The sequence below is a fragment of the Stomoxys calcitrans genome, chromosome 5 (assembly GCF_963082655.1).
Source record: "Stomoxys calcitrans chromosome 5, idStoCalc2.1, whole genome shotgun sequence".
In the NCBI taxonomy this organism is placed as follows: Eukaryota; Metazoa; Arthropoda; class Insecta; order Diptera; family Muscidae; genus Stomoxys; species Stomoxys calcitrans.
In genome coordinates, this window is record NC_081556.1 from 76,897,827 (window position 1) to 76,925,325 (window position 27,499).

A 27,499-nucleotide genomic window follows, 5' to 3' on the forward strand; every position below is an offset into this window, starting at 1 on the left:
GCGGACATGGCTAGATCAACATAAAATGTCATGACGATCAAGAATATATATACTTTATGGGGCCTGAGACGAATATTTCGAGGTGTTACAAACAGAATGACGAAATTAGTATACCCCCATTCTATGGTGGAGGGTATAAAAGATATTAAATTTAACAGCTAAGGAGAAAATTTGCGGAAGCGGGGCGGAAAACTTCTTGTCGGAGCGAAGCGAAGAGGAAAAAAGATACCCGCTCCGTATCCCAGCGTCTGCCCTTTAAAATGTTTATATATATCGCCTGACCTTTATATTGGGTTGCCCAAAAAGTAATTGCGGATTTTTCATATAGTCGGCGTTGACAAATTTTTTAACAGCTTGTGACTCTGTAATTGCATTCTTTCTTCTGTCAGTTATCAGCTGATACTTTTAGCTTACTTTAGAAAAAAAGTGTAAAAAAAGTATATTTGATTAAAGTTCATTCTAATTTTTTTAAAAATGCATTTACTTTCTTTTAAAAAATCCGCAATTACTTTTTGGGCAACCCAATAGATACGCACAACATTTTGTAACTGAAAGCCTATATCCTCACCTGCAATTTCTAGGGCAATTCGTACTGCTCGAAATAATAAATCATCTTTTTCTACAACTGTAAGTTGTTATTTGTCATCAATGACTGTAAAGTAAATGGAAGAAAAGTTCTTTTCCTTACCCCTTACCTTTATTATTATTACATACTATTTGTATTTCGTTTGAAATGCATTTCGGACAATAATTCAAGTGAAGATAGCTGCCTCTTTGTATGCTTTCGCCAATTGCTGTTATCTATTTTTGATTGCAGTTATTAAACGATCGAATTAGTCTTGCAACAGGTGCCATTGAAGCGTCATAGCATTTCACAAAGCTCCCAAGTAGAATTTAACATTTTTCTTTCAATTTTCTTTCAATTCAAAAGTTGAACCATGGATAAGAGCAACATCAACCATCAGCACGTAATAACTACTGCTCCGACACATATGCCATCCGTGATTAATGTGACCACCAATTCGCCACCACCAGTGGGTCCAAAACCCGTTGATATTAACTGTCCCTATTGTCACTGTCGGATTACGACTCGCATTGAACATAACGCGACAACTAAAACCCACATTGTAGCTGTGATACTCGGGTGCACCATGTAAGTATAGGCGGTTCTAAAATCAATATTTGCTATTTTATCATGTAGCATCTTTTGTAGACAGACATACATATATTTTTATACCCACCACAATAGGATGGGGGTATGTATACTAATCTAGTCATTCCGTTTGTAACACCTCGAAATATTCGTCTTAGACCCCATAAAGTATATATAATCTTGATCGTCTCGATGTTCTGAGTCGATCTAGCCCTGTCCGTCCGTCTGTCGAAATCACGATAGAGGTCGAACGCGTAAAGCTAGCAGCTTGAATTTTTTTACAGATACTAAATACCGATGTAAGTCGTGGGGGATTGCAAATGTGCCGTATCGGTTCAGATTTAGATGAGCCCTTACAAGCCGCAGTTTTTGTCCGATTAGGCTGCAATTTTGTATGCGATGTTCTGTTACGACTTCCAACAATTGTGCCAAATACGGCCAAAATCGATCTTAACCTGATATAGCTCCAATGTAAACTGGACTCTTGACCATTCTTGTTCCGTTTCTAGAAACTTTTATTTTTGCTGGTTTGACATAAGTTTGATATTTAGAATTAAATTAAGCCCTGCAACTAAATTTATTTTGTATAAATTTTTAGCAGAATCCATAAGGGTGGGTCCCAAGATTCGGCCCGGCCGAACTTAGCACGCTTTTACTTGTTATACCCACCACCGAAGGATGGAGATATATTCATTTTGTTATTCCGCTATCAACACATCGAAATATCTATTTCCGACCCTATAAAGTATATATATTCTTGATCAGCGTAATAATCTAAGACGATCTAGCCATGTCCGTCCGTCTGTCTGTAGAAATCATGCTACAGTCTTTAAAAATAGAGATATTGAGCTGAAACTTTGCACAGGTTCTTTTTTTGTCCATAAGCAGGTTTAGTTCGAAGATGGGCTATATCGGACTATATCTTCATATAGCCCCCTTATACTCCGATCCGCCGATTTAGGGTCTTAGGCCAACAAAAGCCATATTTATCATCCAATTTTGCTGAAATTTGGGACAAAATAGAGATATTGAGCTGAAACTTTGCACAGATTCTTTTTTTGTCCATAAGCAGGTTAAGTTCGAAGATGGGCTATATCGGACTATATCTTCATATAGCCCCCTTATACTCCGATCCGCCGATTTAGGGTCTTAGGCCAACAAAAGCCATATTTATCATCCAATTTTGCTGAAATTTGGGACAGTGAGTTGTGTTAGGCCCTTCGACATCCTTCGTCAATTTGATCTAGATCGGTCCAGATTTGGATATAGCTGCCATATAGACCGATCCGCCGATTTAGGATCTTGGGCCCATAAAGGCCATATTTATTATCCGATTTTGCTGAAATTTGGGACAGTGAGTTGTGTTAGGCCCTTCGACAGCCTTCTTCAATTTGATCTAGATCAGTCCAGATTTGGATATAGCTGCCATATAGACCGATCCGCCGATTTAGGGTCTTTGGCCCATAAAAGTCACATTTATTATACGATTTTGCTGAAATTTGGGACAGTGAGTTAGATCGATCCAGATTTGGATATAGCTGCCATATAGACTGATCCGACGATTTAGGGTCTTGGACCCATAAAAGCCACATTTAATATCCGATTTTGCTGAAATTTAGGACAGTGAGTTGTGTTAGGCCCTTCGACATTCGGGACAGTGAGTTGTATTAGGCCCTTCGACATTCTTCTTCAATTTGGCTAAGATTTGGATATAGCTGCCATATAGACCGATCTCTCGATTTTAGCTTTTTGGCGCATTTATAATCCGGTTTCACTGAAATTTGACAAAGTGACTTATGGCATTTTAACATCTGTGTCATATATGGTTCAGCTCGGTTTATTTTTAGATAAAGCTATTGTACTAAAAGACCAATATTTTGTAATACGCAATTGAACAATGACTTGTACTTATTAGTATTTTGGTCCAAATCGGAACATATTTCGATGTAGCAGCTATGGGGCATAAGGTATAAGGCGTAAGGATTTTGACGAAAAGTGATATACATATATACCCGAGGTGGTGGGTATCCAAAATTCAACCCGGCCGAACTTAACACCATATTACTTTTTTATCTATTTTATTATCACCCGCGAAATGTATCAAAGTGGCGATTTGAAATGCAGATTTTTTTGATTCACGAAAAATTTGTTTCACCTTTTAACTTTTATTCCCAGGATAGGATATTTTCATATTGTCATTGAAATATTGAAATGTGTTCGTTCGCTGGTCTCTCTGTCTGTTGTTATCACGCTACAGTATTTTACAATGAAAGCATTGAACTGAAACTTGGTACAGAGAACATTTATTACTATGCAAAATTGCCCAAAAACACCCCAATCCAATCAATGAGTGGTATCCGATAAAATTTTAAGCTTAGTGGTAGGGGACCTTCTTATTGAATAGTTGCCTCAGAGCTAAGGTAAATAACTTACAAGTGTCGCGAGCACTAGGAGGCGCTAGCCACCGCTGAAATTGTTTCTGCTGTTCTTTCCGGGATTTGAACCTAGACCTTCAGCGTAAAAAGCGGACATACTAACCTCTAAGCTACGGTGGCACCAATATATGTTATATATGTGTCACGAATATATATTATACTAGCTGGACCGGGCCCGTTTCTTTTTCTTTATATGAAACAAAATTTTCCTTGGAATAATTATTTTCGACAATTAAAGAGATTTTAGTGAAATAGTACGAAAATAGTATATCGCTTGACAAACAGTTTAACAATTTAAGTGCCTTTATCTGAATCCCATTATGATTTTTATTGGTCTACGAATTTAAGTTTCGATTAAAGGTGCACACCATTCTTAAAATACTTTATTTCAGCCTATTTCATGGCCCTGAAAAAATATCAGCATCGTGCTCTTCTCTCAAATACCATTTATTTAAACCCCATATTGCCATTGGTTTTGAGGGGGAGTTTACATGATGGGGCGTCCCCCAAACACATGGTCCCAAAATTGGTTATCAAATTCGTTTTCTAATCTCAAATGTACCTTTCATTTGAGCCACATATTGGCATGGTAGAAAAATTTTTACCCTTTGGGGGGTGATGCCCTAAATACATGGTCCTACATTTGGATATCATATTCGTATTCTACTCCCAAGTACCTTTATTTGAGCCCCATATTGTGAAGCTCAGCAAAAAATTGCTGCTTCTGGGGTATTTTGGGAAAGGGGTAGGCCCCCAGAAAATTGGTCCAGAAAGTAGGTATCAATTCTTGCTCTACCCCCCAATACCTTTCATTTAAGCCCCACTTTGACATGGTCGGTAAATATGCCCGATTTAGGGGTGTTCTGGGGAGTGGGGTGGTCCCCAAACACTAAGCCCTGAAAATATATCAGCAACGTGCTCTATTTTCATACACCTATATATCATTAATTTAAAAACCCATATTGCCATTAGCCTCAAAAGTGGATATCAAATTCGTTTTCTAATCTCTAATACTATTCATTTAAAACCCTTATTACAAAAGCCCTCAAATATTTCCGGTTTGGGGTATGGGCCTTAAAAACTATGAATATCGAACTCCAATCTTGAAAACCCAAATTGTATTGGTGAGCAAATACGTCTTATTTAGGGGTTGTTATGGTGGTAGGATGTCCCCTAGACAGTTAGTCCCCAATGTTGATGTCAGATTCATAGTATACTCCCAAATACCTTTCATGTGAGCCCCACTTTTCCATAGGCTGCAAACATGACCGGTTTGTGGGGAGTTTTGGGGGATAGGCGGCCCCGCAGTGACTTGACTTTGAAATATATATCAGATACGTGTTCTACTCTAAAATACCTCTTATTTGAGCCTCGTATTGCAATGGTCAGCAAATACTTCCTATTTGGGTGGTGTTATTGGGGTGGTATCGCTAAGCGACACGCCGTTCGGACTCGTCAAAAAAGGAGGCCCAATATCAGTGTGCTAAACACTGAATACGACTGCAATCATAGATATGTGAGAAGTTTGCACCTGTTTCTCAATAGAATTTTGGGTAAATTTGCAATTTTGCACATGATAATACATATAAAAAGGAAAATGTCAATTTGACAGTGGCTTCTTTAATGCACCCTAGATGCCATGACGAAACAATTAAAGGTGGTTTCATTTGTACAACAACCACAAATCATATGGTGCAATCTACCATCTTGTGCGACCAAGCTGATCGTACATTTGCCAACACACGCAAAGAAATTTGTGTGCATATATGTATACGTGTGCATACATGAGCAGAGATTATGCGAGAAAGAAGATAACAACAAAGAGAATGCAAACAAAAATCTGTCATCTTAATACCGTCAAACCTGGCCAGCTGTTAACGGCTGTTCGTGTGAGACCACCTTTTTGAATACGCCATGCATAGATGCATTAACCAAGTTCGACACTTTTCTCACTGCTGTTCTTTTCCACCGCATGTTTGGAAAAAGTTTGACTTATTTGAATTGACAGACTAATTGTTAGGTTTTGTCAAGTGATCTGGCTGGTTCTACGGTACAAGATGGAAGGTATCACTATAAACTAAAATATCTGCGAGAGTCTGATTGCAGACTGTTACTTTATCCTTATCTAACTTACTTATATTTACACTTATTATTTGATATATGTATTTTTTTATTTTCAGATGTTGTTGTTGTTTGCCCTATTGCATAGATTCGTGTCGCAACGCTAACCACTTTTGCCCTTCTTGTGGGGCCTACATTGGCACCTATGGTTCATAAGTTGCGTTTATCGAAGTTTAAAGCCTGACATAAGGATTGCTGCAATAAGTACGATCATAAATCTTACGAACAAACCCAAAATGAAACACTAATAAAACAAGTCTAATGAATAAAACAATAATATATATTTATATATTTTGGGCGATTTAGCAGGACTATCAAAAAAGCTAAAAAAATAAGTAAAAACTTCGGCCGTGCCGAACTTTGGATACCCACCACCATGGTTAAATTAACCTTCCTCTTTCATAACCACTTTACTACCATATCCATAGTAATATGCAAATGGGGGCTGATCTGGATCATATTTCATTCAGGTCCTGAGAACTAGAGATGTGCACGTGAGTAAATTTTCGCTCACAAGACAAAAAAATTATTCACGCACGACTTTGTTATGTTGACTCACGTTAAAGCACGCTCAGAAGACAAAAAATTTACTCACGCACGACTCACGAAAAAATCACGACTCACAAAAAACTTGCGAATCACGATTGAAAAACTAATTTTCCATGAAGCGAATAATATTTTTTTTATAAACGTCGGCGAAAAGTAAGAAAATTAGGCGAAAAAGTAGTACTCTTCTTATATTGTGGTAAATGGCATAAAAAATTATGGTACCAAACCTTGAAACCATTATGGCTACCATCGACGGCATCTTTTTTTTTTGTTTTATTGGTTTAAATGGTTAGTATTTTATTTATTTCCCAAAAAAAAAAATTATTAAATATAGAGAGCAATAATTGCAGATAATAGCAATAAGTGTTTTGGTATGGAAAAAAATCATTTGATTACTGTAAAATTTCGCGAACAATTAAAAATTTTAGCGACTTTTCCGAAAATAGAATGTACCAACCCTAAAGGCCATAAGCGTTGAGCTTTGGTTTTAATCGCCGCGATGCAAAAATGCAACTCTGCACACAAAGTTTACAAAAGCAACGCGATAAAGTTAAAATATTTTCAACTTTGACGCTTGAAAGCAGGCGTCGTTCTGTGTTGCCACACGTGAAGTTATTAACTGTTAACTTTTCCGAGTTGCTTTTTTATCATTTGTTTGCAGAGTTGCAGTTTCACCGCGACGCACCATAAATTGGAAAATCGGTCTATATAACAGCTATATCTAAATATAGTCTCTGATCTGAACCATATGCTGGTCGTATGCTGAGTAATAAATGCAGTTTTATGGGCTTAAAACTCTTAATGGACAGATCCGTTTTGTATGGCAGTTATATCTGAATAAAGACCGATCTGAACTAATTTGGGTCGGATATCGGGAGGCTTTAATAAGCTCACTATTTCAAATTTCATCGAAATCGGATAATAAAAATGTCGGCTTTTTAGGCTTAAGACCCTAAATCAGCAAATCGGTCAATACAGTGAATTGTTTTTAGCCTCCCGCCGTGCGACCCAAATATGATTCAGATCGGACGATATTTAGATATAGCTGCCATATGGAGAAGGTTGCACTTATAAGGTAAGGTCATGCGAACAGCTGAGAACAATTTTTTATTTTGTTTTGATTTTACAATGAATTTAAATGTTAAATTCTTGTTTAGACAGATATGTATTTTCCAAAAACCCTGTTTTCACTGCTCATTAAATCCGGATTTAAGACTCTCTTCAGCTGATTTTATAAAGGGAATGGAAAACAGGGTTTTATATAACACTGTATGGTACAATAAAGAGGTATTGTCATTATCACAACAACACAAATCTACCCCCAACGAGACTGCCTTGAGCAAGGTGGGTTTAAAAAGGTAGTTTCACGCGAACAGCTGTTAACAGCCGTCCTGGTTTGACGGTATTAAGAAGTCAGATTTATGTTTGCATTCACTTTGTTGTCTTCATTTTTCTCGCATATTCGCTGTTCATGTACGCACACGTATACACATACGCACATAAATTTCTTTGTGTTTTTTGGCAAAACGTCGATCAGCTTCATAACAAGATGGCGGATTGCACCATATGATTTTTGGTTGTTGTACAAATGAGAACACCCTTAATTGTTTCACCATGCTATCACACTATATGATATTGTCTTATGACATGTCACTTTATACGATTCATCATTTTTTCTATCACACTAGTATGTTATTTTTGTATGACATAACCTAAAAATGTGAGAAAAAGCTTATTTTTGATGTATGCAAATTGTTAAAGTTGTGAAAACAAGTTCATTTGAGGTTGCTTTAATTCAACTAACAACAAAAACAGCAGATTTCTTAATATTTGGGTCAGAAGAAATAGAGCACTGCTCTAATTGAAGAAATAACAGTGCTATTTTGAAAAGTGTTTTTCATTTGTTAGTTTTATTCGTATCACACTATATATGCAACTCTAAGAATAGCAAAATTTGACATGTCATAAGACAAGAACTGTAGTGTGATGGCACCTTAAGGAAAAAATCACATCTGTGTTAACAAGAATTTGACATTTAGATTTGTGGCTAAATGAAAAATAAAAAAAAATGTACTCAGCTATTCGCACCTCACCTTATAAGTGTATCCTGTTTTTCATCCTAATTTTTTTATATAGAGTTTGACCGTTGCTATTTGAGAAGACGAGCAGAGTACCCACCCTAATAGAAAAAGTCGATGACTCGATTTCATTATCGACTATTCGATTTTTTTTTTATCAACTACTACGACTTCTGCCAATAAAAATCGATTAGTCGTTAGATCCTATATTATTATAAAGTTGAAGTTGGGAATTGCATTTTGGGCTTTTGGGGATTGATTTTTGGAAAAATAAACATAGTTACAGAGAACATTATTATTTTGTAACCAAAGTCCCAGCTGGAAATAAAGCGGAGCCAATAATATCAATGGTGACGGCTCCAGCTGATTATTAAGCAAGTTAGTGCCATTGTTCTTCAATGCCTTGGACCAAAAAAAATAAAAATAAATAAAAGTTTTTGGATTATTGAATCAGTTTCTTCGAAGATTACACTCCATAGTGCCATAGGGTAATATGTTTTAATATTGTGTCTAAATTGATCGTTATAGCATTTGGTTTTTCCAACGCCAATCTCAAAATCGCGATTGGGTGGGTGGTGAATTCAGTGTTCAAGCCATTAGACAAATAGTCTTTAGTCGGCTGCCGTCATTCTGTGGAGAGTGCAACATAGATATTTTGTATCAAAAGAACATATATAAAGGGGCATGAATGTGTTTCGCCAGCAGCGTTGTAGAATCGCATAAAAAGCTATTTATAGCGAACGCGGGCGGTGGCAGCGACCGTGCCCACCACAGCGGCAGTAGCCTAACTGAAGGTGTTAAAGGGCCAAGGTCCGACAAGCAACGAAGTAGCAACATCGCTAGCAGCGGAGGAGGCGGAAGTAATAGCAGCAACACCAGCCTTAAGAATACCAAAATGTCACGCAGTAAAACCCGAATACCAACAGAAGTTTGTGGAGATTGTGGAGCATCGGGTAAGAAAAGAATTCCATTGGTGTACATAAAACTATGCGCCCTAGTTGTATAGCATAACATAGCTGGCACTATATACCACGGTGAATACGCTTCACTCAACAGTCTCTCTGTATGGACTGTATGTGGACTCACCACATTCATTAACTCATGTGCATGTACGTACGTATGTGACCCAATTTAATTTGATTAATAGACAATTTATGAGTGGCGCGAGTTGCACTATTCTTTGTAAATTTAACCGAATACAAGAACAGTGTATGGGACACCAGAGAATTTTCTAATAATGCATTTGGCTATGTAGGCTTTTAGAATCAATTTCTTTTTCTAAAGTTGGGACGGAAAGCGCACATATGCCAAGATCCTAGTGAAAGATATTGATTGAGATAAGATTTATCTACAGCATCATAAAGGGGTACGTATTCTGTGAGCAAGCACACACACACACACACACGCACTATTGCACATTATTGTGTGCATAGGAATATAGAAGACTAGAAAACATACACTTTGGTCCCTTTTTACAATTTATAAATCTTAAAAGTACAACGATACTCCCTCGAAACATTTCGTATATTTGCCGAGATTTAAAATGTTGTATAATAAAAAAGAAAGAAGTTAAACTTTCTTAGCGTTTTTTCTCAAATATATTTTTATTATTCCATAAATATATCGTTAAAATGGATATATGTATGCATTAGGGTGGGTCAATTTGTAACCAGTCAAATGACTCACAAAACTGTTGCCAAAATCATAGTATGCCACTAATTGAAAGAAGTTTTGCCCCTGAATACATTGGTCTTAAGTTAAAACCAGCTTCTGCGTTTACAAAATACTTCGAAATGGGCCCAGATCGAACGAATAGAGATAGAATTCTTATTCGACATAAAGCTGCTACTTTACGTCATTTAAAAAAAGCAACTCTGAAAGTTTTATACATCATGGTGATTCGTTGTGATACGTACGAAAAATTTAATATGACAGATGGATTTTGGAATAAATATCCAAATATCGACGTCTATAAAAAAAAGTACAATACATACAAGAATACATGCCGAATATATTCTTTTTTGCCGTACATTAGGCAAGTCTTATGAATACAGAAAGTGACAGCTCATATGACATGTCTGATCGTGTAATAGCAGCTTTAGAGAAACAAATGCTGAGTGCTACTTTTGGTACATACAGTAAATAATTATAAAATTGACAAACTGAAAGGATTCTTAAAATTTTGTACATTTATTGGGTTGCCCAAAAAGTAATTGCGGATTTTTTAAAAGAAAGTAAATGCATTTTTAATAAAACTTAGAATAAACTTTAATCAAATATACTTTTTTTACACTTTTTTTCTAAAGCAAGCTAAAAGTAACAGCTGATAACTGACAGAAGAAAGAATGCAATTACAGAGTCACAAGCTGTGAAAAAATTTGTCAACGCCGACTATATGAAAAATCCGCAACTACTTTTTGGGCAACCCAATAGATGCTAAAAGATTAACATTATTTAATACAACGGGTACTATTTCTTACATTTCTCATGGAAGGCCTAGACAAATGATTTTAGAAACCCAGTAGCTTACCCATCAGCATCTTGGCAACAAAAATTTCCTTTTCTGGCTTATACGAGTATGCCTTTTGGGGCGGTAGGTCAAGTCTCATATATCATTCCTGCTTGAAAACAATGTGCAAATGTATGAATATGCCCATTAATTATCGGAAGGCTTTAGTGGTTTTTACTCAACTAAGTTTCCGAGAGATGAATCCACTGCAATTCCTATTGAGTTTGGTTTGATTTGTTGCTTTCAAACGCACCCATTTTTTGATGATTGCTTTTTTATGCATTTTTTTATATTGCCGTTACCACAAGCAACAAAATGAAAGCCATTTGCTCAGTATTCGTTGACATTTTGGTGTGGTGCGAAACATGGAGTTAGGGATTTTAGAAAAAATTAAAACTTCCTTACCCCAACAGCACCGTCCAAAATCATAAGTGGGCCAATCGGAACAATAAGGAATTCAAATTAAAGTTATTTAAGAGTAGAACACGAATATTATATTTATTAAAAATTGTGTCCAAATATGTAGGGGGCCGGCCCAAGCCCAAAACTCCCCCAAAAGTAAAAACGCTCCAAAAGGCATTTGGGACTATCATGCCAATATTGGACTCAAATTATAGGTATTTCAGAGTAGACTTTGAATACGTCATTAAAAATGAGTTCCAAGAAATGGGGGGCAACGCCCTAAACCAGTCCCCAAATCGTAATATTTGCTGATCATGACTATATGGTGTTCAAATGAAAGGTATTTGAAAGTGCGTCCAAGTATATGGGTAGCGCTTTCACCCCTAAAACCACTCCAAACAGGTTAACTGACCAATCATGGCATTCATGTGGGGATCAAGTGGTGTATATTTTAAGTAGAACACGAACCTAACATACAAACCTACACAATCTGAAATTTTCACAGATTGTGTAAGTTGGTCTGGAAGCTATTGCTCCTTCCAGACCAACTTACACAATTTGTTGTTATTGGAAGGAGACGTACCCTCCCCTAAAAGCCGCACCACCCCATAGGATACACCTGAATAGGAAAGGTATTTGGAATTAGAACACGTATTCGGTATCCGATTCTGGGGCCAAATGCCTTGGTGTCCATCACATCCCAAAAACACCAACAAACACAATCCCATGGCAGCCGGTTGCACGTACCGGATTGACCTGATGAAGTTGCCATTATCGGCCAAAATGGGTGTTTAAAGGGGGTTTAAGGTGGGACTTGAATCCAATTTTTGGCCTTAAATTCGTACGCTACTCCAAAATATCTTTCATTAATTCCAATATTGTACCGATTCGTCCAATTTTATTTTTCGGCGGTTCTTTTGTGGTAAAATCCGCTTTCGATATCAACAAATTATAGCCCGGCATGGGATAGCTATGAGCACCACACAAGCTGAAACATTGAGGTCCGACCTGTGTTGGGTTCATTGCTGTTACAAGAAGTTTAGCTGCGAGCTACCGGGCGCGTCCACAGGTTGCGGATAGTGGAATGCTCCATACGGAGTAGCTGCAACAGCAGTCGCGGACACTCAGCGGTATCGAGCGGAGAGTCTCAGTGAGAGGCCGAGTGGCATCTGGTCTTGCACAAATACTGAGTGCCTATGATGCTCGATATGACAAGGCGCGTTATTGGCACCTTTAAATAACCAATGGCCAACCTGTTCCTACTGCGATCGGTCCTTTGAACCGGAACGAACTTGCTGATGTACATGAGCATGACGAGGATAGCCACCTCCACTTGCAAATGTAGCCTATTGCTCCTTCCAAACCGTATTCGTAATATAGTCTTGAAAACCTTTCACTTAAATCCCATTTTGTCATGACCGTCGAATATGCCTATTTGGGGTGTTTTGTAGTCGGGCGACCACCTGGGTAGTAGGACCAAATATTTAATATCAAATTGGTACTCTAATTCCAAATACCTTTCATTTGAGTTGCATGTTCCCTATCAGCCCACTATTATTTTGGGTGTTGGGAGGAGGGTCCGACCCCTTTCCAATATCTCCCGCATCACTACAGAGACTCAAACTTCCCAACTCCTATATCATTAATAGCCCTTCATTTGCTTTTAGAATCAATGGCCAAACTGAATCGGTTATAATAGTTGTTGTTGTTGTAGCAGTGTGTTGTACACCGAGGCGGCAGCCCTTGCCGATGAAGAAATCCATCGGGTCAATCCGGTACGTACAACTGGCTGCCATGGGATTGGGTTATAATGGTATTCAGTCTTTACCGAATCAATCCGACTTTTTACTAAAGAAATGGGGATACTTCTCTCATATCAAGGAGTACAGTCCTATTCAAGTTTAAGCTCAACGATATGAGGCCTCCTTTTTTATGCCGAGTCCGAAAGGAGTGCAGCTTAGAGACACCACATGTAAGTGAAGTTTTAACATGAGAGGATACCTTAAAAAATCTCGCCAACACATGTAAGAAATAACCTCAGCTAAAAAATGTTTTTTTCTGATGTTCCCACCGGCATTTGAAACCTGGCGTTCGGCGTCATAGGCAGACATGCTAACATTTGCGCAACTGCGGCCTCCAATTAAATTTTTAGGGAAATTTTATGGTGGTTTTAATATACATTTTCTTTTCTTACTTAATTTGCAGATCCATCTTGGGCATCCATCAATCGTGGCATTCTCTTGTGTTCTGACTGTTGTTCGGTGCATCGCAGTTTGGGTCGCCACATATCCATTGTGAAATCATTGCGCCAAGGTAGTTGGGAACCGTCAGTACTGAATTTTGTTAACTCGCTTAATGCTCACGGTGCGAATTGCGTATGGGAGCATCATCTGCTAGACAGCACCACTTCGGGTAACAAAGGACCACATCGGTTACGCAAGCCTTCACCGAAAGATCCATTGCATCCAAATAAATCGGATTTTATTAAAGCAAAACATGTACAATTGGCATTTGTGCTCAAGCCAAATCTGCAAGATGCTGACGACGATATTACCGGTTCGGCGGGTTTAGAACACGAATTGAGCAAACAATTGCATGCCAGCGTGCGTACAAGTAATCTGGAGACTTCATTGCGTCTTTTGGTGCAAGGAGCCGATCCAAATTTCTTCCATGAAGAAAAACGCTCAACGCCACTTCATGTGGCTGCGAAATTTGGTCAGGCATCACAAATTGAATTGTTGATTGTGCACGGAGCCGAAATCAATGTGGTAGATGGCAATGGATTGACACCGCTTGAAGTGGCCAAAGCAAATAATCACACGTTGATAGCAGATCGTTTGCTAGATGCCATGTATGAGGTCAGCGACCGCATTATCATGTATTTGGGCGGAAAGAAGCCAGATCACACAGTAAGAGGACGATGCCAACAATGGTCAATACATTTATAACATTTCTTATGTTTGGATTTCTTCTAGACTGGCCGCCATTTGGTCATACCAGAAATGCACACGAATGAAATTAGTGAGCAATTAAAAATCGCCCGAGGTCGTTTGCAGTTAGTGCCCAATAAAATGTTTGAAGAATTGGTCATGGATCTTTATGATGAAGTTGATAGGCGTGAAAACGAAGCAAGTAAGTATAAGTTGTGTAGTTTCTAAATCTTCTGAAAGAATAAAAATCTAAGGGGAGCCATTGCAGTTTATAGGTGAGCTAGGTGTCTGAAATCCGATGACAAAACCAACAAATTTGTTAATTTCCTTTACAATTGCTAAAAGCATTTGTGATATTTAACACGCACCAACTTTGTTGGGATTCCTCAAAAATCGGAGTCTATCCTTTGACATACAAAATACATTCTCCTTTCTGGCAAAGAATTATGCTTAGACAAATGATGATGCTCCTTTCTTTGAAATGACAATAATTTTTTCTTTCTCGCAAAGACCGACATTTATTTGACTATTAAAACGTATTTGCCCTACGTTGATAATTGCGTATAGGTATTTATTTTTATTACTTTAAATTATCAATGTGAATCACTCAGAGTATTCGGAATATTTTTGTATATGGGAAGAATGAAAACATTTTCTAGAAATAAATCAAATAATTCAATGACTAATTCCTACTTATAAAGTCTTGCCAGCAAAAAGTTTTTATAAATAAACCAAAATATGCCTTCTGTTTCCTACTTACTGTCTGTCGAAAGTACTCTAACGTACGATTGTGTTTGGTTTGTCTCTCGAAATTTTGCACAAAAAATTATTATTAATCAAGGTTGATAGGGATTGTTATTGCGAAATGATGTGAAATGTGTAAATACCCTAATGGTAAATCTCCAATAAAGTGGGTAAATGTAAAAATAGAAATGTAAAATTTTCCATGCACACTCACTCCATTAAGGAACAAGGGTTACTTCTCTCATATCAATGAGTCAGTGGGTAAATTGAGTAAAATTGACCACTTACCCAGGTAATTAGTTGAATAATGTTGAAAGGGGGTGAACAACCTCCCATTCCCTAATTTAGAAAAACCCCGAGATGGGTGCAGTGAACTAAAAACACAAAGAAATTGTGGTCAAATGTCCTAGGAAAACGCACCACCCACAACATTCACCCAAATAAGCATATTTACCGATTGGGAAAACATGGGTACTATTTGGAAGTAAGGCACGAATGTCCTCAACATGTTTTGGGTGAGCGACTCCAAATTTGCCCATCAACATTCTATTAAGGTACAAGGGCAATCTTCTCACAAATCATTGAGTGCTGTCCGAATCAAGTTTAAGTTCAATGGGGACTCCTTTTTATAGCCAAGTCCAAATGGCGTGCCGCAGTGCGATATCTCTTTGGGTAGAAGTTTTTACATGGCTGCCATACCATTTTTATACCCACCACCGTAGGATAGGGGTATATTCATTTAGTCATTCCGTTTGCAACCCATCGAAATATCCATTTCCGACCCTACAAAGAATATATGTATATATATTGGGTTGACCAAAAAGTAATTGCGGATTTTTAAAAGAAAGTAAATGCATTTTTAATAAAACTTAGAATGAACTTTAATCAAATATACTTTTTTTACACTTTTTTTCTAAAGCAAGCTAAAAGTAACAGCTGATAACTGACAGAAGAAAGAATGCAATTACAGAGTCACAAGCTGTGAAAAAATTTGTCAACGCCAACTATATGAAAAAAATGTTGGGCAACCCAATATATTTCGGATCGTCGTAAAATTCTAAGGCAGTGTAACGATGTCCGTGTGTCTGTCCGTCCGTCTGTTGTTATCACTTTAGAGCCTTCAAAAATTGAGATATTGAGATATGAACGCTGGTAAACTTCTTGAACGGGCCAAATCGAACCATATTTGGATATAGCTAATATATAGACCGATTTTCCGATAAAGGTCTAATGCTCATAAAAACTTTATTTTTCATCCGATTTTGCTGAAATTTGAAAAAGTGAGTGGTTTAAGGCTTTCCGACAAATGACCCATATATGGTGCAGATCGGACTATATTTAGATATAGCTACCAGATAGACCGATCTCGCGAGAAAGGGTCTGAAGACCATAAGAGCTTTATTTATTACCCGATTTCGACGAAATTTGCAACATTGATTTATTTTAAGGCTCCCGACTGACCTAAATATGGATTAGATCGGTCCATAATTTGATATAGCTGCCATATAGAGCGATCTACCGATAATGGATCTGAAGCCCATAAAAGCTTTATTTATTACCCGATTTTAAAACATTGGTTTATTTCAAGCCTCCTGACATCTGACCTAAATATGGTTCAGATCGGACTATATTTAGATATAGCTACCATATGGACCGATCTCCCGATAAATGGTCTGAAGACCATAAAAGCTTTATTTATTACCCGATTTCGCTGAAATTTGCAACAGCGAGTTATTTTAAGGCTCCCGATATCAGACATAAATATGGTTCATATCGGACTATATTTAGATATAGCTACCATATAGACCGATCTCCCAATAAAGGGTCTGAAGACCATAAAAGCTTTATTTATTACCCGATTTGGCTGAAATTTTAAACAGTGAATAGTTTAAGGCTTCCCGGCAACTGACCCAAATATGGTTCAGATCGGACTATATTTAGATATAGCTACCATATAGACCGATCTCCCGATAAAGGGCCTGAAGGCATTAAAAGCTCTATTTATTACTCGATTTCGTTGAAATTTGAAACAGTGGGTATTTTTAGGTCTCCCGACGTCCGTCCCAAATATGGTTTGTATCGGACAATATTTATTGGGTTGCCCAAAAAGTAATTGCGGATTTCTTAAAAGAAAGTAAATGCATTTTTAATAAAACTTAGAATGAACTTTAATCAAATTTATTTTTTACACTTTTTTTTCCTAAAGCAAGCTAAAAGTAACAGCTGATAACTGACAGAAGAAAGAATGCAATTACATAGTCACAAGCTATGAAAAAATTTGTCAACGCCGACTATATGAAAAATCCGCAATTACTTTTTGGGCAACCCAATAGATATAGCTTCCCTGCAGAGCGCTCTGCCGATAAATGGTCTGAAGCCCATAAAAGCTTATTTTTTATTCGATTTCGCTGAAATTGGAAATATAAAATTCAACAGTTACTTATATTTATTAGACCACTCATTGTCCGTGCCGAATTTGAGTGCATAAGTTATCCAATTTTCATCGGATTGTGGCGAAAGGGGGTTTACATATACACACGAGATGGTGGGTATCCAAAGTTCGGCCCGGCCGAACTTCATGCCGTTTTAAATGTTTTAAATGGCATAGCTCCTCACACCGCTGAAAATTCTTTCTAAAGTACTCGTCAGGATTCAAACACAGGCGTTCAGCGTCATACCCGGACATGCCAAGCTCTGCGCTACAGTAGGCTCCCCCACCAGTGGAAATATACAAAGGGAGCAACTCAACAAAAAAAAAAACTATGGGACATGTAGTCCGATTAGGACAAAGTGATACATAAGTTTAAGGTCATTCAGGAAAAGTAACGGTCAACCCCCAAACTTTAATCTAAAATCATTTTTGGGTGTAGTAAAGTATTTTGGGCCAACTAGTGTGTGTATGCTTGTTTATTTGCTCCCTTAGACACAAAACCGTCCAAAACCTTTAATTTGAGCCCTATATTGCCATGGTCGGTAATAATTGGGGTTGTGTAATTGTTGTACAATCCCTCAGTCGTTTCGCTCATTTTTGTGGATATGAAATTCGTTCTTTAATCCCAAACACCTTTCATTTGAGCACCGTATTGCCATATTCGGCAAATATATTCGTTTTTCGGGGAAGGGCGACCACCCAGAAGCTTAGCTCACATTTCTACTCTCAAATACCATTTGAGCTCCCTTCTGCCATAAACGGAAATCCTTTTCCATTTGCCATCTCCGATCATTGAGCTCGTCTCGAAAGAGAAACAAACAAAAATTATAAAATTTTTATTGATTGAAAAATTAAAAAATTCGGCAAAGCCCGGCCGGGGTTCGAACCTGGGCACACAGAGCAACAGCGAGAGTTGTTGCCATTGTCTAGCGTTCGAAGCCATCAATACAACTTCCAACAGATGCACAAAATTATGAATGGTACGGAAGAAGTGTAATTTGCCACAGAAAGAAAGTCTGTTATTACACAAAAATATATGCATTGGGAAAAAGTACAGCTAATAGAGAGGGTTGTCGAGCGTGGTTAATGTGGTAATTGTATCATTAAAACGATTCAAAGACAACATACCAACGCTCGACCTTTGAAGCCATAAGACCTAATATGGCTGAAAATTCTTCTAACCAAAGACGAAACGCGTCCCATAGTAGTTGGTGTGTGTTGCCATCTTTGGCTTTCCTTTTCCATTTGCAATCTCCGATCATTGAGCTCGTCTCGAAAGAGAAACAAACAAAAATTGTAAAATTTAATGATCTTTGCCCTAACAGGCAAAAAACTTGAAAAAGGTAAATATTTAGTATGTGCCGGTTGGGGTGGCTCCCAAAATACTTGGATACAGGTTTAGTTTTCTGCCTCCATTGCCTTTCATTTAAATCCTATATTGCCATATTATTGTTGGGTTTTGGGGTTGGGGATTACTATAAGGGTGCAATCAAAATTTCACAAAAATCGCGCCCACCCATCACCGAGACCTGGATTTTTTTTTTTAGTTAGAGTAAGGGAGACGGTTAATGGTGTACAGCAGGACAAATATCCAGTATAGAATTCCAAAAATAAACTAAAAAGAAATTGAACAGGAACTGGAGTTTCTGCCCATGTACTAAAGCAGGCAATTTTAATTAATTTATTTAAAAAAATCAGCGTGTTGACTCCCAATTCTACTCACTTAGATTCTACCTAGAAAAAATGGCCCGGCGTAGCCGTTCCCTTGTTTTATATAATCTTTATATCAACATTTATTTCTCCTCTCGTTCTTCTTTTCGTTTTAAAAGTATGGTCTACATCCACATTGAATGCTGAAAATGTAGCAGCTGTGCCATTTCTACCAGCAAATCCATTTCTTAGTGCCACACGTAACCAGGTATATATGGGGCAAATAAAACAAATGTTGTCATGCCTCAATAACCCATCATTTTTGTTAACCTTTTGTTTTTTTACTGTTCGCATAATCACAGGGTCGTCAGAAATTAGCACGGTTCAGTCGTGCCGAATTCAATGGCTTATTAACGGATGTTTTAATTGATGCACGACGTCGACAGAATATGGCAAATTTACGGCCGCTAGATGGTCCCCAGCAGCAGCTACCACCCAATACGTCATCATCGTCCAATGCCGTCAACTCCTCTGCTTCTTCCTCGTCTATGCCTAATAACAATCTGTCAAGTTTCTATGGCGGCTTCAATAGTCACAGCACCAACAACAATCTCTCTAACAGCACTGGCATTGGCAATGATTATCACGATCCAAATTTGTCCGACGACGAGCCAATTTATGATCCCGTCGCCGACGATGACTACGAGCCAATGCCACCCATGGCCCAACAGGTAAATCTAATGCGACAGAAAATTCTAAAGCTAAACAATAGTTTCGGTTAGACTCTTAGGCAGCAAAGTGTTTGTGATTGTGTAGCTGTAACATTCGAAATCGAACACAAGTTCGCGCCACAAGGTTTTAAATCGCATCTTTTCCAAAGTGCTAGTACATATAACAAAAAAATCCATTTCAATTAGTTTAAGTTTACTCTGTTGCCACTAGAAAATGAAAGTGTTCGTATGATTGTGTTTCGCATCAAACTGAAATGGCTCATAGAAAATATCATTGGAAGCGGAAAATATTTTGAACGGGACAGTTTGCACGAAAATTCAAAACTATGGAATTTAGAAGTGATAATGGACAAACATTTAACACTTACCATAAAAATAGAGGTAGTGATAAAGCCAAAAATAAAAAAGAAAACAACAACATTTGAAATTGAAACAAAAAAACTCCCGTAGAAAGCAGGTGGTTTTGCTGTTATGGTTGAATCGAATAAAGAAATCCTTATCAAAATGCAGGATGGAATATGCCAAGCTTTTTATCCATTTTGAGGCCAGACATATCAGAAAACCACCCGCCATTTTGGGATAGCACACTAGAGGTGTAGATTCTATTAAAGGCTGAGTAAGACTAGAAATTATTTCATTTGTGTTCTTATGCTATATGTTTATATTTGGTCGAGAGAAATATGTATTACAATAATATTATTTTGGAGGAAACGCCATCAATGATCCGCAGAAACATTTTGGCCCCTTAAGGGAAAAACATTTATTTGAACTTTTGAATGATTATCTATTTGTCTTTACTTCACATGCATGCCACTTCATAAAGAGAACATACGTAAAAATTTTACATTTTCACTAGAATTTTAACTAAAAATAGAATTGAATAGTTCAGATGGGTCTGATGATAATTTTTTAGGCAGAAGCCAAATAAGAAAATTTAAAATCCAACTCTGCAGCCCTGCATGTAACTGCTATAGATCCCGATCTTCCGATTTGAGTTTTTGAGTACACAGAGTGGATTTGGATTCTTGGACTTCAAGCAATGAAAATTGTTGTTGTTGTTGTTGTTGTAGCAGTTTATTGTGTTCTATCTTTCGTCTGCTTGATTCTGTTGAATGTCAAGACCCAGGAACTCTGCGAGTAAGATGGGGTGCGTCCTCAGGGATCTGGGTCTGAGTCGAATGGGTCTGGCCGGGCAGTTAAACAGGTGACGTGTATCCCTGTTTACAATCGGGACATACATCTTGCACGTCGGCATCGATCGTTGCTCTGTAGGAGTTAAAGCGGCTACATCTGCCGGAACGTAATTGAGCCAGAACTACTCTGGTTTGCCGGGGGAGGTCAATTTCTTCATGTGCAATGTGAGGCTGTCGTTCTCCAAGTTATACATTCACCCGGAAGCCGTTTACCGCATCTGCTACCGTGTCTGCATGAATGTTGTTTAGACCCGCTTGATATGCCACTTGATCTAGAGGTTCTCTCTTGTAGCGCTGAACCTCACGCTCTAGATCATGTAGATACCTTAAGGCTTCTGGGCGGTGGATATCTATCCACAAGATGATGATAACAGCCCAAAAGGTATTGCTTAGACAGCATGTAGTTATGTCTTCGCACTGGTAGGATCTTTGTCTGCTGATAGAGGTGGTCCACATGAGAACTGAGGAGACAGCCCGTCGCTGTTCGAAGGGCGGCATTCTGAAATATCTGAATATTATTTCACTGCATGTCTCAAAGTTGACAAGACCACACTGGCGCTGCATGACTTACCACGGACCGGCCAATTGCTTTGTATGTGGTCAACTAGGTTTCTTTGTTGTTGTTGTAGCAGTGTGTTGTACACCGAGACGGCAGCCCTTGCCGATGGAGGATTCCATCGGGTCAATCCGGTACGTACAACCGGCTGCCATGGGATTGAGGTTTCTTTGTCTGCACCCCAAGTGCTGCCAGCAAGTGACTTGAGGGCCTTGTTTCTACTTTTGATTTTATCGCAAATTGGTGTGGCATGTGGGAAGAATGTGTAAGAGCTGTCAAATTTGAATCATTTCTCCATCGACCATCACAGTCAGCTCAGTATTCACTTCACGCGTTTTTTTAGTCAACAATGTGGCAGATATCTTCAGATTTCTTGCAGCGAAATATGAGACAATTTCGTTGAGGTAGACGTTCAACCTATCGCAGATGTCAACAATGGGTGGGGGGCTGATGCCATGATCGTACAATCGTCCGCATATGATACGATCTCTATACCGTCTGGAGGGGGTGGAATGGAGGATAGGTAGAGGTTGAACAGTGCCGGAGATATCACCCCACCTGGGGAACTCCCTGTTTCACTCTACGGTGCATCGACTTCTTATACCTAAATTCCACAAATGACTGGCGACCACAAAGATAATTCGCGACCCAGCGTTTCAAGCCTGGCTGGAGGGACGTGTTGGCGATATGCTCAAATAATTTGACATGGCTGACCGTGCCGAATGCCTTCGATAGGTCCAGTGCCACGAGGACCGTCCTATCTCATGGCCTGGGCTGATTGAAGCCACGGCAAATGTGTGAGGTGAGGGCATGCAAAGCTGTTGTTGTGCCATGCAGTCTTCGAAATGTGGGAAGAATGTGTAAGAACTGTCAAATGTTACACCAAGTATTTTGGGACACTTGATGGTTGGAATCGTTATTCCATCGACTATCACATTCACCTCATGCAATCCCATGGCAGCCGGTTGTACGTACCGGATTGACCCGATAGAGTTCTTCATCGGCAAGGGCTGCCGCTTTAGTGTATAACACACTGCTACAACAACAATCACCTCACGCGTAAAGATTCCGTCGGAAACTACGGATGTGACGTCTTGGAGACTACGAATGCGAGGAATTGCTCTCCTCCTAGCCTTGCCATTTTCGGGATGCATACTATATTGACGGTAGAACAATTTGGCGCATCTCTTCGGATCAGTCACGGTTACGTCGCCAAAAGCGACTGAGGTCGTATCCCTTTTACCGGGGTTCGAAAGTGACTTAAATGTAGACCACAGCTTGCATAAACCAGTGCCTAAGTAAAAAGGGTACTAGCCACAAATTCCACTTGTGTTCGTCGTCTACCCTGTTTATTTCCAGATTTAGCTAGCTGATTCTGGAGTTAGTGGGGTCCGTGCAACGAATCCCATCACGCCCGTCTGCGATTACCACTGCCTGCGCCGGAAACTTGGGCCGCACTTGGGGTATTCGATCGTCTCGGAATTTCCATCTAGCACATTTCAGGGTGGTGCCAGCTCACCGAAGCGGCGATTGGTGTACTTTCTGAAGCCAACCCAATCGGCCTTCTTCTAATTGATAAACGTCCGTCGATGTTGAGAATTATGCGAAGGTGGTCTGGTCCCAAAAGAATGACGGCTTGCCAGGATACGTCATTCAGGAGTTCGGGATATGCAATCGAAATGCCTGGCGAGCTGCTGCACCACCTCGTAATCCTAGTGGGAGCAAAATCATTATTCGCACAAAACATAGAGCCTTCAATCTGCCCGCTGGTAGTTACCTAGGGAAGAATGCCACGAAATGTGATGCGCAGTAAAGTAAAGTCTTCTAGAACATAATCGTCTACTCATCGCTTAACTGAAAAAGAATTTCATTTATCCGAACCACGCTTAACTGAAAATTACGGATAAGTGAAAGAAAATTGACACGTTTTGGGCGTTTCACTAATGCGATTTCGACTGTACATTTTTTTAGTAGGAAAACAATTTGAGATCTTGTTATATTTCTTGAATACGTGCATCATTGATGGGTTATAGATATTTAATTTAAGTATTATTTAGGCTACACGAGTATATCCTTAGTTAAGCGTTTGCTGTAAACCGATTTGATTTAGTCACAAAATCGAACATCGAACCAATCATGTGCTTCAATCTCATCTCATCTATTAATTCTCGATATAAAGTAGATCTGTACGAATATTTTTGATACAAGTAGAACTTAAATGAGTGCTAAAATAAATACTAGTCTGATATGAAATAAGGTTACAACTATTTTATATATACATATGAGTAAGCAAAATAAACCGAAAAAGAAACAAATGGATGTGTTTATGATTTTTTAAAGGCTACACTAGCTGAGATTATGCAAAAGTTCAATACTCTTTCTTGTTTTTGTTTTGTTTTATGTTTAGCATGGTAACTGTTTCATGCTTATAATTTCGTATATATGAGTTTTCAATTGCGAATCAATCTCTTCGCATTACGTTTTTTATTAATTTTTTAGTTTTATTTTTATTAAATTATGCCTTTTTTGTTTTTTACTTTTTCGTTTTTTTCTACAAATTTGGATGCTACTGAAGGCTGTTGTCCACCAATCGGCCAAGCCACCTGAGGAAATGAAAAATTTTGAAATGCTTCACTTACGGAAACAAATAAACGAATACGTTACCGAAATCAATCAATTAAGGAATGTGGTGCACAAATTGTCCACTGAAAACTCCGAACTAAAGTCGAAATTTTCAAATGTAGATCAACAACAGCAGCAGGCTCAACAGCACCAACAACAATCGTCCACAGCCTCTAATAACAGCGTTTACGATGAACCATTGTGAGGATTATTATGTTCGATTCTTTAGTGGTTTTTAGTTTTTAATTTTTTTTTGTTTTGTTTCGTTTCTTCCTTTTTTATTTACATTTTTTGTTGTACATTTCACTCAATCTGATGCTCGTAGACGCATTGACCTCAGAACTGACGATAACGATCACGAACCTCACTCCCTACCCGAGGGTTTAAACTCATCCTTAGCTCAATCGGCTTCTTTCTCGGCCACTACACAAACGGCCAATGCAGGCTCGTCCTCTACTTCCACCTCCACCTCGTCCTCCACGACAAATTCACAACAATCGACCATTAAACGACCGGCCAGCATGTACGAGCGACGTTTGCAAACAAACGTAACGAAAACCAATGCCGACTCTCGAAATACGACCTCGATGTACCAAATGGCCGGTGCTGAGAACAGCATTAAAAGTTTCAACGAAGAGGTAAATCAAAAGGCCGATATAGTAACTCATCGTCTCAAGGAGTTGATACACACCATGCAAGATTCCAACAATAAGGAGACCCTAATACCATGTGCCGAACGCATAAGGGCTGCGGTATTGGAATTGATAAATGTCTTTACCACACCGGTGAGAAGAAGAACTCTTGTGCCAAAGACGACACCTTAATATTTAATCAATTTGTTTCCCTTTCTCCAATTAGGCCAATTGTAATGAAACCATACGAGAGACCCTAATGCAGTTAACGCGCAACAACATTTTAATACAGCATAGCTGTGAGAATTTGCGTAATTCGCTGCAAAAGGATGATAAGACAGCTATTACCAAATACTTCAAAGATGTACGCGAATGTGCCTATTACATAGCCAGTGCCACAAAAACCTTAGTGTTGCAATTGGATTGAATCGAAGCGAGCAGCGTGAGCAAGTTAACGCCGCTACTACGCATCCCATCTCGATGCTATCTATTACTCTTTATGATATAAATGAGTCCACCAAACCTCCGCCACCCTTTTCCCCCACCTCAACCTCAGCCCGTGTGTCCCTTATTATTTATATGCATTAACCTATAACTCTATGTACTAGCATTTAATTATTAATCCCAAAGTAACCAAACTCAAGAACAAATTTAAATGTACTAACCCAGACACCCTGACACCACCGTAATCCTCACTCATCCTGAATACATATGTCCCTGTATTGCACAGTACAAAATGATTGTTAAGAAAGACAGTTTTATCTTTGAAAGGCCCACTGTTTTGTTCTTTTTTTGTTTTTCCCCATAAGTTGCTTCAAAAGTTGATTTTACAAAATGTTTTTCCATGTTAAATTCGTTTCTTCTTCGTCACGGTTCGTGAATAAAACAAAATGCCATATGCCATTTTTTGATGGATCAAACTCTTACTGTACTGCGCTGTTTTATGGGCTATTTTATACATGGCCATTTTGGTTTACCTGTTGAATTTTGTTTAGTTTTAGTGTCTTGAGATATTCAGAATACAGTTACAAATATTAACATGTTCTTCCAAATGTAATCAATATATATTTAAATTGCCTTAAAAACGAAAATTAAATATACAAATAAACGCTCATAACATAGTTTAGAATAAAATCGGTTGTGTTTTATGTTTACATCCGGGAGCCATACATCACAGTATCGAATATTCATCTATGGCATTCGACTATATTGCAGCATTGAATATCATTCAAAGATGAAGTTTCAAATAGTAGACTTTAATCTGTAACAAATCCTCATATTTTTATAACGTATAACATGTGTGGTTCTCTTAGACATAAATCAATGTTTCTCAGTCAAATATCTTCTAGAGGGGTAAGTAAGTTAGAGTCACAAATAACAAGTAAGAGCGTGCTAAGTTCGGTATCTCTTTTTGGGCAAATAAGGAATAATGGATAAGAACTGTTATGCTATGGAGCTATATCAAGTAGTAGTCCGATTCGGATCAAAAATTAATTGAATGCTAAACATTGTAGAAGTCATTGTGTAATATTTCAGTCCATTCGGATAAGAATTGCCACTCAATTGGGGCTGAAGAAGCAAAATCGGGAGATCGGTTTATATGGGAGCTGTATCAAGATATTGATCGATTCAGACCGCATTGGACACGTATATTGAAGGTCATGGAAAAAGCCGTGGTACAAAATTTATGCCAAGTACGATGAGAATTGTGCCCTCTGGAGGCTCAAGAAGTCAAGATCCCAGATCGGCTTATATGGCTGCTATACCAAGTGGTAGACCGATTTCTACCATACTTCGCACAGTTGTTGGAAGTGATACCAAAACACCATGTGCAAAATTTCAGTCAAATCAGACGATAATTGCGCCCTCTATAGGCTCAAGATGTCAAGACCAAGGATCGGTTCATATGGCAACTGTATCAGGTTATGAACCGATTTGAACCATACTTAACACAGTTGTTGGAAGTGATACCAAAACACGTCATGCAAAATTGCAGCCAAATCGGATAAGAATTGCTCCCTCTAAAAGCTCAAGAAGCCAAGATCGGTTTATGAACCGATTTGAACCATACTTAACACAGTTGTTGGAAGTGATACCAAAGCACCACACGAACAATTTCAGTCAAATCGAACGATAATTGCGCCCTCTAGAGGCAAAAGAAGCTAACACCCAAGATTGGTTTATATGGCAGCTATATCAAAACATGGACCGATATGGCCCATTTACAATCCCAACCGACCTACACAAATAAAAAGTATTTGTGCAAAATTTCAAGCCCTTAGCTTTGCTCCTTCTAAAGTTAGCGTGCTTTCGATAGACAGACGGACGGATGGACATAGCTAGTTCGACTTAAAATGTCATGACGATCAAATTAAAAAAAAAAGCTTAACAAAATTAATATTAAAATTTTTTCTTTTCTCAAATTTTAAATGTTATGCCTCCTTCGATTTTTTTCAAACTTACCTTAGAGTGTTCCATATTTTATTACCTTTTTACCCTATAAAGGACATTTTGGAACAACCATATTTGTGTGAGATACAAATTAATATCAGCTGAGGCATACTTTATCAATTTTTGCACAACCCTTTTTTTTCTTCAACTGCCACAAGATCTCTGGATTTTGGTAAAAATCGGTTGGACTTGGATATAGCTCCCATATATATGTATATTCGTCCGCTTTTGACTAATATGACAATAATTTGTTAATTTTTATACCCTACACCACCACAGGGTATTATAACTTTGTGCATTTGTTTGCAAGGC

General features: G+C 38.3%; 2 protein-coding genes across 2 annotated transcripts; both read left to right on the forward strand.

The window, feature by feature from the left end:
- The first annotated feature begins 838 nt into the window (after nt 1-838).
- LOC106081055 (lipopolysaccharide-induced tumor necrosis factor-alpha factor homolog) lies at nt 839-5,972 on the forward strand. Its single transcript, XM_013242751.2, has 2 exons — nt 839-1,153; nt 5,769-5,972. The coding sequence occupies exons 1-2, from the start codon at nt 939-941 to the stop codon at nt 5,863-5,865; spliced, it is 312 nt and encodes a 103-aa protein (XP_013098205.2). The 5' UTR covers nt 839-938; the 3' UTR covers nt 5,866-5,972.
- A 2,578-nt stretch (nt 5,973-8,550) lies between these two features.
- Nucleotides 8,551-25,870, forward strand: LOC106081067 (ARF GTPase-activating protein Git). Its single transcript, XM_059369197.1, has 9 exons — nt 8,551-8,714; nt 8,865-9,289; nt 13,453-14,156; nt 14,223-14,379; nt 19,182-19,270; nt 19,365-19,733; nt 24,058-24,305; nt 24,430-24,889; nt 24,963-25,870. Exons 2-9 carry the CDS (start codon nt 9,025-9,027, stop codon nt 25,161-25,163), a joined length of 2,493 nt encoding a protein of 830 aa, XP_059225180.1. The 5' UTR covers nt 8,551-8,714; nt 8,865-9,024; the 3' UTR covers nt 25,164-25,870.
- Nucleotides 25,871-27,499: the final 1,629 nt, after the last annotated feature.

Bases quoted from the DNA above. Each gene is read 5' to 3' on its own strand.
- LOC106081055 (XM_013242751.2), top strand. From the start codon at position 939: ATGGATAAGAGCAACATCAACCATCAGCACGTAATAACTACTGCTCCG. The intron at 1,154-5,768 runs GTAAGTATAGGC...TTTTATTTTCAG, and splicing joins GTGATACTCGGGTGCACCAT to ATGTTGTTGTTGTTTGCCCT.
- LOC106081067 (XM_059369197.1), top strand. From the start codon at position 9,025: ATGTGTTTCGCCAGCAGCGTTGTAGAATCGCATAAAAAGCTATTTATA. The intron at 9,290-13,452 runs GTAAGAAAAGAA...CTTAATTTGCAG, and splicing joins TGGAGATTGTGGAGCATCGG to ATCCATCTTGGGCATCCATC. The intron at 14,380-19,181 runs GTAAGTATAAGT...TCGTTTTAAAAG, and splicing joins TAGGCGTGAAAACGAAGCAA to TATGGTCTACATCCACATTG.